Consider the following 13944-nt stretch of genomic DNA (forward strand, 5'->3'; position numbering starts at 1 on the left):
CTTCTCTGCGTGGGGCTTTTTCTCTCCTCCCCCCTGGGCTTTTACGTGGTGCTAAGGACTTTTCACACCTTATTTTTAATCCACACAATGATCCTGTGAGATACACATATCCCCATATTATGGATGAGGAAATTGAGGCTTAGAGAAGTTAAGGACTTGCTGAAGACCACAGAACCAAGATTAAAATCCAAGTGTGTCTAACTCTAAAGCTAGTACTCTCACTCTACTGCCTTGTTTCCTTTGCCTTCAACATGAGTAAGAATGAGGGCTAGATGACTCTTGGGGGGGGGGGGGCGTGTTAAGAAACAAAAGCTTTCAGAGACGTACATCCTTTTACTCAAGGGCAAGACACAGAGAACATGAACACAAAGAGAAACACAAGGATTATAGGGTGTGGCATATGAATGGTTCAAACCCAATGTTTGAACTTGTGTGGAGGAAGGTCATAGTGGCTTAAGGTCTCTATGAAGTCCTTTGTTATTGAGCATTAGGCTGTATCTTGCCCTGAAGCTAACTAAGAAAGGAGCAACATTCTTAGGAAGAATATGTTTTTCTTTCTTTTTCTCCTTTCCTCCTTCCTCTTCTTCTCCCCTTCCCCCTTCTTGCTCTTCCCCTCCCCTTTTTCTTCTCCTCTTCCTTCTGCTCCTCCTCCTCCTTCTTCTTCTCTCTCTCTCTCTCATTCTCTTTCTCTTTTGTTACTTGCTCCCCACTCTCTGCCCTCGGTCGATTCTGTTTAATTTCACAAGTATTGACTGAATTTTCAGCATCTGCTATTACTGGGTAAGCCCACATGGAATTTACGTATCCAGCAAAGATGATTCCTGCCCATCAAAGTCTCACTGCATAAAGTGAGAGAAGACATATGCAAGACAATGATTTGAGGTGAAACGGAAGCACCCACAGAGTACTACGAGAAAGTAAGAGATAATAATGATAGCTAACATTGGTTGTGTGCCTACAATACACGAGGCCCTAGGTTAAGGGCTTTATGATGATTTCCTCATTTGCTCTTCACCATAACACTACTAGCCGGTACCAGTATCATTCCCATTTTACAGCTAGTTTACAAACTAACTCACCCGCCTAGCTAGTTAATAGCAGAACTAGATCCCCACTTTTGCCTGGCGCACCCTTCACCCTCTCTGCCTACCCAAGTCCCATCCTTGCCGCCCCTGAGCAGATCCCACTTGGCTGGGAGCCTTCCCAGACACACCTACTTGGAGACAGTGGACCCCGGTGGAGGTGCACAGACCTCAATGGCAGGCACTCTTCCTCCCCCATCCCCACACTTGTCCTCTGGGGTGGAGAAGCATGTTCTGCAAAAATCCTTAGTGGACTCATGTTTTAGGACAGGTTTCCCAGAAGCAGACCCTGAAGTAAGGCTACACAGGCAAGCGATTTATTAAGGAAGCGCTCACAGGGGAAACCAGTGAGCAGAATCAGAGAAGCAGAACAAAAATGGAGAGGAAGAGCAGCAGGGGAGCTCTCAAAGTCCCCCAGAGGGTGGCCTCACCCTGATTCCCAGGCAGCTGGGTGTAAAAGCCTGACAGGATATAAGTGGGCTTTCACACTAGCCTATCAGTGATGAGTGAAGATGCACTCTGGGGGGGAGGTGGGGGGGGGAGGAGGGGAGGTAAAGTCCCAGGCTTTCCACCTGTGCTGGGAAAGGGCTTCAGTAGTATGAGGGCAGTATTGCAAAGAAAAGCTGCCAGAACTGGCTGTTGGGAGAGAGAGCCAGGGGAGGAGGCCAGAGGGCAGCCACACACACACACACACACACACACACACACACACACACACAGGATCTGAGGAAATGTGGAGCACTGACCATCCCTGCTGCAGAGGGGTGCATCAGAATCTCCACGTGGGGAAAGACAGGGAAGCTGACTGGTTGTTCCCCACCCAGTCTTGCCCCACTTCAAGAAGTGCTGTCCTAGAAGTCTTCAGTGGAAGACAACTATGGGCTGATAGTGAGGGGGACATGGGTGGGTTACAATGGCTTGAGGAGAGACGAAATACATCAGGAAATCAACTCAAGATAAATATAGCAATAATGTCCCAGGCACAGAAGGCCAAGCCGAAGGCAGCCATCACTTATCACGTAATGTGTACTGGGTGGTAACTGTGTGGCGGGAGGTAAGTGCTGCTTGTGGATTATCTTTCTTAACCCTCACCCCTGGCTATCTAACTGCTCCCTAAATGCCTCCTAACCGCTCCCTAAATGCCTCCCTTTATGATTAGGTATATCAGTCAGAGTGCATTCAAGGGAGCAGAGCCACCATGCACATTATGGGAAGAAGGGGTTTATTATAGGAATGAGACTTTACCTGAAGGTGGGAATAGCTGGGGAAGTGAAGTTCTGGAAACAACTGTAGGATGATCAGGAAGGAGACACTAGGGCTTTGAGGACAAGCTGGGATCTCTCTGTAAACTCATCTGTCTGTCACAGTATCTGAAAGACATCTCCCCAGACGATGGCTAAGGCTCTGCCTTCTGAATCTTACACCTGGGCCTCTTTTGGCCGACTCTAACTCAAAGCCCTGTCAGGAGAGGATTCTAGAAGCATACTTCCCGGCTTAACCAAACTGACTTAGCATCATCTAGCACATTAGAAAATCTTCGATGTAGATGAGACTATAACTGACCAGACATCCAAGCAGCAAAAGAAAGTCAGGGTCACATTGGCATATGTTTACCTTCTTATTTTTTGTGGCTATGTTGTAGCATTTTTGTAATATGGGTCTGTATCTATTTGTCACAATAGCACTTACAAACATTTGAAAACAGTAAATCCTTCAGAGCTGTACTCTAAGGACTAGAAAGAGTGCCTGATAACATAGTAGATGCTCGGCAAAAATTGGGTGAAGAAATGGATGCTGAATGACAAGAGTCCGTGTAGTGTAATCAACCCTTATTCATACATCCCAGCAGATATCTGACAAACTCTAGGAGCGTAAAGCGGCCTCATTCCTGTAGACAAGTAGGATGTAATTCTGTTCACCAAGACACTGCTGCTTTTTGTGTTCTGGCCATCACCTGAGGGGGGATGAAAACACCCTGTTTGCTCCTTCCAGGAGGGACCGATCCCTACCTTTTTGGGTGTCTTCCTTGCTCATGATGATCCCTTTAATTGCCTTCCTTCTTTATGCACGGGGTGGGGCAAAATACTCATGTTCATTCCATGAGACCTTCATTTGGGGCACAGCTGGGCCAATTAGATTCTCTCTCTTGGGAATTTGGAATTAGGACCAAGAAAGATATGAATCCATGATATAACATAATAATGAACACTACAAAATAAAAGGGAATAGAGGGGTCATCACTGATATTGGGACAACTGACAGGCAATTTAGGCCATTTTAGTTTTTTACTTATAGTGAACACCAAGGAAATTTGAAAGCTTTTTAAAAGCAAGGAACAGAATGAGAGAAAATATTCATAAAGGACTTTATATCCAGAATGAACAAAGAACAGTAAGTAAAAGACAGATAGCCAATAGAAAAGTGGGCACGGGAGTTGACTAGGTCCTCCAAAACAGAAGTTACCGATATAGCCAATAAACATAGGAAAGAGTGTTTCACTTCGTAAATCATCAGGAGAATGCAGATGAAAACTATATACAGCATATTGGACAAAATGAAAAAGCTGACAATACCAACTGTTGTTAAGAATATAGGATGACCAAAAAAAAAAAAAAAAAAAAAAAAAAGAATATAAGATGACCACAGCGCTCACCCATGATGGTGCGAGTCGATTGGGACAAACACTATAAAAACTACCTACTATTTGGGAATATTTACTAATGCTGAACATACAAATAACCTATCACATAGCAATTCCACTCACAGGTATTACCCAAGAAGACTGCATGCTTAACTTCACCAAAAGACATATTCAGAATATTCATAGCAACCCTATTCATAATAGCCCAAATCTAGAAACTCATAAATGTCCATCGATAGTAGAATGGAGAAAATACATAGTGGTATAGTGACATATTGGAATACTGCACAGAAATGAGAATGAACTACAGCTACATATATAGCATGGATAAATCTCATAGATATTAGGTTGAATAAAAGAAATACTATATGATTCCATTTATCTAAAAAGCAGGCAAAACTATTGTCTGCTCTTAGAAGTCAGGCTATGGATTATTTGGGGTGGGTAGTAACTGGCAGGGCAAATGGATTCAGGAGCTACTAACAATGCTCTATTTCTTTATCTGAATCCAAGGAACATTTTAGGTTTGTGAGAAATTCATTAAACTGTACACTTATGATGCATGCACTTTTCTTTACTACTTATTACACTTTACTATAAAGTCTAAAAAAATAATAACTTTTAGGAACAGGTTAGTTGCCTGTCTGCACCTAAAGTGGCCGACAACATCATCATTTAACTTTCCCGATATCCCAGATGGCAGTGAGGGCAGGGAAACCTTGGGGGCTCAGAGAGCCTCTGAAACTTGTTTGGATGAATATTTTCCAAGTCTGAGTTTACATAGCTAAAGAAATGCAAGCAATAATTTGACACGGAGGTGCCTGTGAGAGTAGGAGCAGAGGATGGGACTGACTTTAGCTGTTCCCGTATCTATCAGTGCTCCATCCAGGTCATCCTAAATAAATTTATAATCTATATTTAAAAATAATGTGCTTAATAAATGAACATCACTTCAATCATCTCATATAAACATCAGTATAAGAAAAGGTCCCGTGCTTGTTATGCAAGACAGGTGTCCCAGCCACGAACCCTTCCCCAACCCCTCGCAATCTGATCCCCATTTCCTAAAACCTCCCCTCTCTAAGGTGTTGCCTGAAGGCCGTTTTAACTGTTGGGACTCCTGGTTTGACTCTTGTGGTTTCAACGATGGAAAGTGGAAATACCCTCTGACAACATTTCATAACTCGTTAGTTCTGAGATCGTTATGACAACGGGGTGGTGGTGGCAGGACAAAGCCAGTCAAGGCCTCACCGGGTGGCAGCAGCTCAGAACTGTCCCTGACCCTCCACAGAGCACAGGTCTCCACCGACGGCAGGACTACAGGTTTATACACCAGCCAAGTCTCTCTCTACTCTGGCTCTGCTCATCCTTTTACAAATCCCACTCAGATTCCCCACCGCCCCACGCTGGCCTGCAGCTCACGCTCGCCGTGGTTCACACCCACAGAGCCCAATCTACGGTTTAAACGAGTTCCACTCACATCCTGAGCCTCCACCCACTTTATCCTAATGGGATTTTTGGCTGCTGTGCAAATCGACAGAGTGAACGTTTATTTCATTCAAGAGACAAAATAAGAGGTGGGATGTAATGAACTAATTTGTTGATTTATTCAGTCATGTGCCAGCATTGTGCTGCGCGTCACCGTGAATGGGAAAAAGTTAACTTGTGTACATCATCAGATTGCGTCATTTTCCTGCTTAAAATAGTCCAATTTCTACCCAAGTTAGAATAAAAAGCAAACACCTGGAAAAAACTCGTTTAAAATTACAATTACTTTGTCTTTAGTTATGACTTATTTGAAAGTTACACAAAAATACAAAGGTGAGGAGATTGTTGAGCGTATGTCTCTTTCACAATGTTGCTCTTCCGACAAACAGCGAGAAGGCAAGCCACCCAGACAACCGCAGTTACTAACGCTCCCGCACCCCCGCAATAGAAGTCTTTTCCACCTAGCGTTGCTTTGCTACAAATTTCGCGAGAACACAGGGGTCCCTTCGGCCCCTCCCCGCGCGGCCAGCTGAGCTCCACCCACTGCTTGTTCGGCGATCTCCTGACGTCATAGGCGCGCCGGAGCGCTTGCACAGCGGAGCCGGGGGCGGAAGTGCTATCGGCGGAAGTGATAATTGCGCGAGTCGTGGGTGGGATGACCGCGGGTCAGCTCCTTCGAAGGCTGTTGCGAGCACTTTCCAGTTCCATGGCTCAGAGCCGAATCGGTGGCGTGTCCCCCTCCAGGGGCATGCACGCGAAGCGCGGGCCTCGAAAGCTCTCCATCGAAGGAAATATTGGTAAGGGCCGGAAAGTGGCTGCCAAGCCTTTGCCTCCCCCGAGCTGGTGGCCGAAAGGCTGGGAAAGGGAGCTGGGCCAAGACCACCCTGCCCCCGCGATCTGACGTGACGGGGCCTTTCCCTTCCCAAAGAGGCCTCTTTGATTTTTAGGATGTCAGGCCTCAGTACTCTCCCACAGTCACGAAGTCCGTAGATAGCCAGGAGTTCCACCAGCTTGTTCTGATCGCAATGAATGCGACAAGGAGCAGGGTGTAATTTCTTTTGTTCTCCTAAAATAGGGATGTCGGATTTGGGGGGGGGGGGGCGGTGAAGTGCCATTTAAAATAGGATTTCAGATTTTAGTGTGTGTGTGTGTCCTATGCAATATTTGGGACATGCATTAGAAAAAATTATTATCTATCTACAATTAAAATTTACTGGCGTCCTGTATTTTATCTGGTAGCCCTACCCTGAGAGTTCTTAAAGTTCAGTCATTCAGATACCACTTAGAGTAATTTTACCATGTCTCTCTTCTAGTCCCATATAATTTAACATTTTTCTTAGAAGAAACTCACTTTTTAAACTTAAAACATGTTTTAAAAGTAACTGTTACAAGAGTAGAGACCCGGTATCTTAGATAAAAAGGAACCAAAAAAACAAAATGAAAGCATAACACTTCGTTTTTTTTTTTTTTTTTTTAATGTTTATTTATTATTGAGAGAGAGCATGAGCAGGGGAGGGACGGACAGAGAGAGAGAGGGAGACATAGAATCCGAAGCAGGCTCCAGGCTCTGAGCTGTCAGCACAGAGCCTGATGCGGGGCTCGAATGCACAAACTGTGAGATCATGACCTGAGCCGAAGTCGGGCGCTTAACCGACTGAGCCACTCAGACGCCCCTGCTTCAGTTTAACGTTAATAAGTTCTGACTTGATGCTTTTACCTGCTGAGGTGCTGAATAAGTGTTGAAAATTGAAGACAGCCTAGAAGCCAACTGAGAATTTCTCATTTTATTCATTCGACAAATAACCCTTTGAGCAACTTCCATATGCTAACACTGTTCTTAACCCTGAGGATATAGCACTGAACAGAACAAATAAAAATCTCAGCTCTCACGGAACTCTAGTAGAGGTAAATAATAAACAGTATGAATTAAGTAAACAATATATTAGATAGTAATGAATGTGATGGGAGAAAATTCAGGGGTGAGAGATTGAGGGAGGTTGCAGTTTTAAATAGGTTAGTCAAGACAGGCCTCACTGAGAAGGTGACGTTGAGGCAACAACCAGAAGAAAGCGATGCAACCATGTGGATAACTGGGAGACTCTTCCAGGCAGAGGGAAGACCAAGTGCAAAGGCCCTAAGGTGGATAGCATGTTCAGGGAACAAGAAGAAAGCTGTTGTGGCTGGAGTGGAGTAAGCAAGGGGGAGAATGGGAGGAGATGAGGTCCAAAGGTAAGGAGTGACTGGATTGCATAGGCCTTGTAGTCCATGTTGGACTTCTACTTGCCACTGGAAAAGATTTGCGCTGTCACGTGACATGATTTGACTTAAATTATAAGAAGGTGACTTTAGCTGATATGTTGAAAGTAGGGGTCAGGTGGTTATTGCAATGGTGAGTTGCAGTGAGTTCGAACAGGGTGGTGAGCGTGGAGGTGGTAAGAAGCAGTTGGATTCCAGTTACATTTTAAGGTAGGGCAAACTGGATTTAGTAGCAGATGTGGATGGAGTATGAGGTAAAGAGAGGTCCGTGATCACTCCAATCATTTTGGCCTGAGCAACTCGAAAAATGGGAGTTCCAAATTTTCATAAATGGGAGAAGAACGAGAAGAACAGACTGAGCACAGAGGATGGTTTCAAGATTTTACCTTTAGTCGTGTTAGGTTTTTGTATGCTTGGTAGATATCTGAGTGGAGATGTTGATGAGGCAGTTTGATATATAAGTCTGGAGTTCAGAGTCTCCCTGGACTGGAGGTATAAATGTAGATGGTATTTGAAGCCAGGAGACCTTGTCGTGTTGATGGAAAGGACTAAGCCATGGGGCAGTTAGATGGAAGAAGGAATCAGGCAAAAGAAACGGAGAAGGAATGACTACTGAGGTAGGAGAAAAACCAGAAGAGAATGATATCTTGGAAGCAAAGTGAAGAAGGTGTTTGGGGAGTGGGAATGTTCAACTGTGTAATGCTGTTTAGGTAATGGAGCTTTTTGGTGAACTTGAGAAGAACGGTTTTTAGGGGCAGTAGGGGTGAAAGTCTGATTGGCATAGGTTCAAGGAGAATGGGAGGTGACAATGGATTCAGACAACTACAAGTTTTCTTAGAAAGGGGAGACATGGGGTGGTAGCTGAAATGGGAAGAAGGTTTGAGGGGGTTGTTTCCATTTTTTTTTTTTTTTTTTGTAAGAGGTATTGGATCATATTTTTAAGCTGGTGGAAATGGTCTAGTAGAGAGGGCAAAAAAATTCGTGAAGCAGGAGACAGGATATAATTACTGGAGTGATTTTAGTAAGTAAGGAGTGGAATCTCTTGCCGAAGTGGAGAGAGGTTGGCCTAAGCTAGGAGCAGAGTTTATCCCTCGGAACAGTGTGCGTGGCAATATAAATGAGTACTGACTCGAGTAGGTGTGGTGGGAACTTGGGGAAGGTCTTTTGGTTGTTTCCTCAGTGAAACGGGAAGAAGGGTCAGCTAAGCAGAGTGAGTGTGAGGAGAGAGGCAAGACATGAATTAGTCTAGTGAGTGAGCAAGAGAAATGTAGAGAGTTGCTAGGCAGCATTAAGGACCCACTTGGACTTGGTGGTCATGAGTTTAAAGTGAGATCAGTCACCACATCTGTGTGTGTTTCTGCAGCCAAATCAGAAACATCAAAAAGATTGAGAAGGGAGGGTCCTGACAGTGTTCAAGATGTTCTGCCTTTGGGAAACGTGCCTCTAAGGGAAGCTCTGTTCTCAGAGCCCACAGAGGTACCAAAGTACTTCACAAAAGAAGTACTTGGACAGGCCATGAGGTGAAGTTTGATTTTCCTGACCAATTTTCCTGACCTTTGCTTCTTAACCTTTGTAGATGGATGTGCTTCTGCCTTGGTTTCTCCTGAACCGAGACTTACCGAATATGTGCTATGAGGGTAGACTCACATGTGATACAGTTCCTGTCCTTTAAGAAGCTCATAGCCAGGTGGGAGGAGCAGACTTCTAAACATCGTTCCTGTACCATGTGATGAGTGCCATGTTTGCTTGGGCATGGAAACTCAGAATCTCTGGGGTAGGAATTCCCAAGGGGGAGATGAGAAAGGAATGTTCCAGGTACAGGAAGTAACACTTGCCAAGGCAAAGCCTGAAGAAACATGCGGTTTTAATAACAGGGATGTACCTGTGTGGCAGAACAAGAGGGTGGAAGGGTAGACTTGCCAGATGTCGAACAACCTTGTGGACCATGCTGGTAGAGGGACCGTGCGGGGGAGGGTCCGAAGATTTGAGGCCGGGATGTGTCACAACCAGATTAATTTTAAAACAGAAATTGGCCAGAATGAACAAATAGGAAGGTCCATAAAACAGGCACTTTCTTTATATGTCTTGTTTGCTGCACTACCCACAGTGTCTTGTATCATTGCTCTGAGTGAATGAGCAGGAACAGAATTTGGAGTAGCTAGACTGGTTTTGTGGCTGCTGTTGTAGTAGTGGGAGTGTGGGAAGATGCCGGCCTGGACAGAGGGAATGGAAGGACTGAGAAGAATGGAGTCATTTGAGAGAGATTCTTAGAAGTGAGATTGACAGGACTAGGTGGCCACTTCTAGTGTAGAAGATGACAGTGAGGCTTTTAGTTTGGACACTGACCGGAAACTGAAGATGGGAATAAAGGAAGAGGAAGTCTGGGGAGGTAAGAGTGACATGTTTAGTTATCAGGTCCCTCTGAGGCATACAGAGATAGATGTTCTGGGGTAGATTAGGACATGTGCCTGAAATCCAGAGGGATGGGACTGAGCTTTCAGGTATGGAAGTTGTTGATGGTGGGGGTAGCTGTTGAAGCCTTGGAAGTGGATGCACTTGCCCAAGGAAAGTGTGACTAATGACAAGTGGACTGGGGGACCCTAATCTGGCTGTTTCTGGTTTTACCTCCTACAACTCTCCATCACCCCACACAGCCTGGTGACTGTCCTCAGGCGGAATTAGTCACTGCCTCCTCTGTGTGCTCCCATAACATTTTGTACCCACAAATGCTGCAGCACTTGACTTCTGTTGAGACCTTCCCTGGGTTGGCGGCTTGGTGTTTTGCTCATCTTGGCATCACCAGCACTTAACCCCTGCCTGACCCATTGTATTCTTTCAGTGTTGACCACATGTTTGGCTCCTGTGCTTTGACATCCACGTGAAAGGTAGTCACTGGTGCCCACGGAAGGAATATGTCAAACTGCTTTACAATCCTAGTCAGGACTGAGCTTGTTCTCTAATCACAGGTGGCATCCCCAAATAAATGAGTACCCATCCAGGAAACCTGAATAGAGGAAGGTAAACCCTTGTCCTGACTGAAGTTAGATATGTTTAGAGGGGCTTTTCTAGTAGTCCTGCTGCTCCAAGTCTTGTTGATCTGATCCTGTAAGTGCAGACACCCTGCTCATGTGTCTGGTATGAGCTGTGAAGCCATCTGCCATGTGTGATGGAACGTCAGAAACTTGGTGCCTGAACAATGCCTGAAAATCTAAGAAATACTTAGCCTATCTTCTAAGTGTATTCATGGCTACGGTATATTATTGCCTCCCAAAGCCAGTTATTTTGTAATTACAAACCTCAGTTGAACAAAGGATTACCATATGAAATACTGGCAGTGAGTGATCTCAGACCATTCTCACTTTGATTTTCAAAGACCCAACCGAAGCAGAAGAAACTTCATCACTTTTACAGTCTAGAGGCTTGTATATAAAGCAGCGGAGAGAGCTTCCCTAATAGCATGTTTCCTGCATTCTAACATCACTAATGCTCATCTTTTGCTTTTATTGCGTGTAAACAACTGGGTAAAGAATCCTAGCGGAAAAGAGACTATTTATTCTAAACGTTGTATATTGGAGTGTTTGTTTCTGTGATTCGCCTCGTTCCATCCATCTCCATTCCTAGGACCTGGCTAGGTACTCAGGATGCAAAGGGAACAAGGCCAGTCTGTGTCTTCAAAAAGCAAGTGGAGAGAGTGATGGGTCAACAAATAATTACAACGTAATACCTTGGTACATCAGAGAAGGCAGTAATTAGCTCTGCCTCCGGGTGACGTGGAGCTGGAGAGAGTTCAGGAGGGTTTCACGGAGAAGGAGGGAGTGAAAGGATGAATCCTGTAGTGGGCAAAGTGGGGGAGGAAGGTGTTCCAGACCAGTGAGGTCTCATGCTGAACAGAGTGGTTTGGATTGTTCGGATTGTTTGCTGGGAGCTGGGAGCAACTTTTTTTTGGTAAACATAGTTTTCCCTAGGAAAAACATTAAAAGGAATGAGGGCAAAAGTGTATTATGTTTCTTTTAAGCCTGCTGAGTGATTTTTGTTACGTTTGCCCAGCGTGCTTTTAGGCTCAGAGCCTTTCTGAACCTAGGTACTTTGTTTCACCGGTGGATTATGAACTTTTTGAGGGCAGGATCTCAGCCTAGTTCATTTTATAGTACCTACTAGTTAGTAGCGATTCCATAAACATCTCATAAACATCTGGTGAGCGAGTGAGTGAGAGGTGAATGTGGCATCACATGCAGTTCCTGAAGTAAAGGCTTTCAATTTTCTTTGGAAGACTTTTGTGTTTAAGATAGACGGTTTTATATATATTGCCTTTGTTTGCTTTTTGGTAAAAGGTTTCAGAATTGGATTTTTGCCATGTTTTTCATTTTGTTCAGGAGAGGAAAATGCTTGGAGGTGATGGTATGTTTAAGAGGCTCACATGAAATACAGCTGTATTAAATTTAAAATAATACATTATTTTGGACATTACGCTCTGACTGCTAGGTTTTAGCAGAATGTAGCAATAGCAGGCATCATAGTTTATAGAAAAATTTGTGGAAGAGAGAAAGGAAAAGATGGACATTAGCAAGAGAACTCTTTGGTGCAGCTTGTGGAATGACAGTCTTGGTGCTAATAAAAATCAACATGTTGAACTAATATACTCTAAGAAAGTACCTTCCGCCCTTTTTCAAGTCATGGCGCATATAGTAAAGTTCAGTAATAGCCAAGGCCTGAAGGGAAGGTTTGATTCTGTGATCTGATACCTCCCACATTTCATGATATTAAAGAGTATATTGAAAGATAACAGTGAACCTGGGATCCAACTATCGTGATAATGATATCATAAGAAGCTGGTGCTCTGCACAGAGACCAGACAAAGGGAGGACTTTTTCTTGTTTGCCCAGTGTTGCATAAAGAGGAATGGCTTTTGGTGGACATGAGTGTTCTGCTTGCTAGGAGGAGGCCAATGTAGCAGGAAAGAAGCAGATGTCACCACTCTTATGAAGCCCCTGGAACACTTTAAAACATTTGTCTTAAAAACAACAACAACAACAAAAAAAAACTAACACAACACCCAAAACCCCAGCAGGAAGAAGAAAAACCTGTTATGATTAGGTATTATATCACTAAAAAAAGTTATGTTGTGTGTGCTTTTAAAATAAATATATAACTGAATTATCTTTTAAAATTATTCCATATTTGTGGCCTATGCCTGGCACAGCTGAGTTCCATTAGAACATGCTTTTAAGAACTACTGCCCTATGGCAAATGACCCCGGCTCTCTGAGCCCTAGAGCAACATGGATGGCACAGCTCTTAGGACCTGCCACCACCATTTACTGTCATTCTTTGCTGAAGCCAGCTTCTGATTACTCAACTGACTTTCCAGAAGCTTTCGAATGGGCACTGGGATGCAGGGTAGAGCTGTTGTCCTGGTGTAATTATTCCAGTAATTGGAACTGTAGATTTCCCATTACATCAAATTTGTTGCCATTCTGGGTTTTGTGTGCTTAAATGGCCTGAGTCGATTTCTCAGAGTCCTGACTGCCCTTAGATGAACTAATAGTGTCTGATCTCAGAGGTGAATTTGACATTTTCTAACCCTGAGGGCCCTTCCTGTCCATCTGCAATAGTTTTTTAGATTGTTTTTAACGTTTAAAGCATTTAATTCTAACAGTCACTTAATCCCAGCCATCTCAATTACCTTAATCTTTTCCTGTTAATTAAAATAGCTTTTCACTGATAGGCAGGAACCATGTTCTAGATTTAATCAACAACCTGCGATCTAAATATTGACCATCTATGCCAAATATTTTAAGCTAGAGACTTTTTAGGGCAGGCAGACATTTGATAATATATAAACTCAACCAATTTGTAATTCCTGTCAGTCTCTTAGGTACTTCATGATAAGCCTGTAGGCTTTTATTCAGTAGTCTGGTATGTGGTTTTAGAACCTATATTAAAAAAAAAACAAAAACTACCTCTGTTGATTTTGAACAGATTGTAATGGACAGCAACCTCAAATATAAGTATGCATCAGGATCACTTTGGGGCATACTTACAAATGTGGATTCCTGGGTCCCAACCCCAGAGAGTCAGGTCCTGTTAGGAAACCAAAAGTAAGACCCATGAAGCAATCAAAACAATTGAATGCTAAACATACTTTATTTTTTTAAAATTTTTTTTAATGTTTATTTACTTTTGACAGAGAGAGACAGAGCATGAGCATGGGAGGGGCAGAGAGAGAGGGAGACACAGAATCTGAAGCAGGCTCCAGGCTCTGAGCTGTCAGCACAGAGCCCGACGCAGAGCCCAAACTCCCGAGCTGTGAGATCGTGACCTGAGCCGAAGTCGGACGCTCAACCGACTGAGCCACCCAGGCGCCCCTAAACATACTTTAAGCAGTTAATAAATATTTCTTATTTGATTCACTTGCCCCATATGGTAGAAATTCCATGTGAACTAGAGACATTCTGAACCCATGGAAGAGGTGGGGCCT

The 13944-nt window shown here is 43.9% G+C and overlaps 1 protein-coding gene across 5 annotated transcripts in view; it reads left to right on the forward strand.

The window, feature by feature from the left end:
- The first annotated feature begins 5791 nt into the window (after positions 1–5791).
- DGUOK (deoxyguanosine kinase) overlaps positions 5792–13944 on the forward strand; it is a 29295-nt gene continuing 21142 nt past the window's right edge. For 3 of the 5 annotated variants that reach the window (XM_019442043.2, XM_019442052.2, XM_019442061.2), the window contains exon 1: positions 5792–6008. In XM_019442043.2, coding sequence (XP_019297588.1) covers positions 5867–6008 — 142 coding nt within the window. In that variant the 5' untranslated portion in view covers positions 5792–5866. The remainder of the gene's footprint in view (positions 6009–13944) is intronic. The other 2 variants (XM_019442068.2, XM_053890835.1) reach the window with 2 other exon arrangements.

This window comes from Panthera pardus, unplaced genomic scaffold (assembly GCF_024362965.1).
Source record: "Panthera pardus isolate Hobbes unplaced genomic scaffold, ASM2436296v1 HiC_scaffold_25, whole genome shotgun sequence".
Classification (NCBI taxonomy): Eukaryota; Metazoa; Chordata; class Mammalia; order Carnivora; family Felidae; genus Panthera; species Panthera pardus.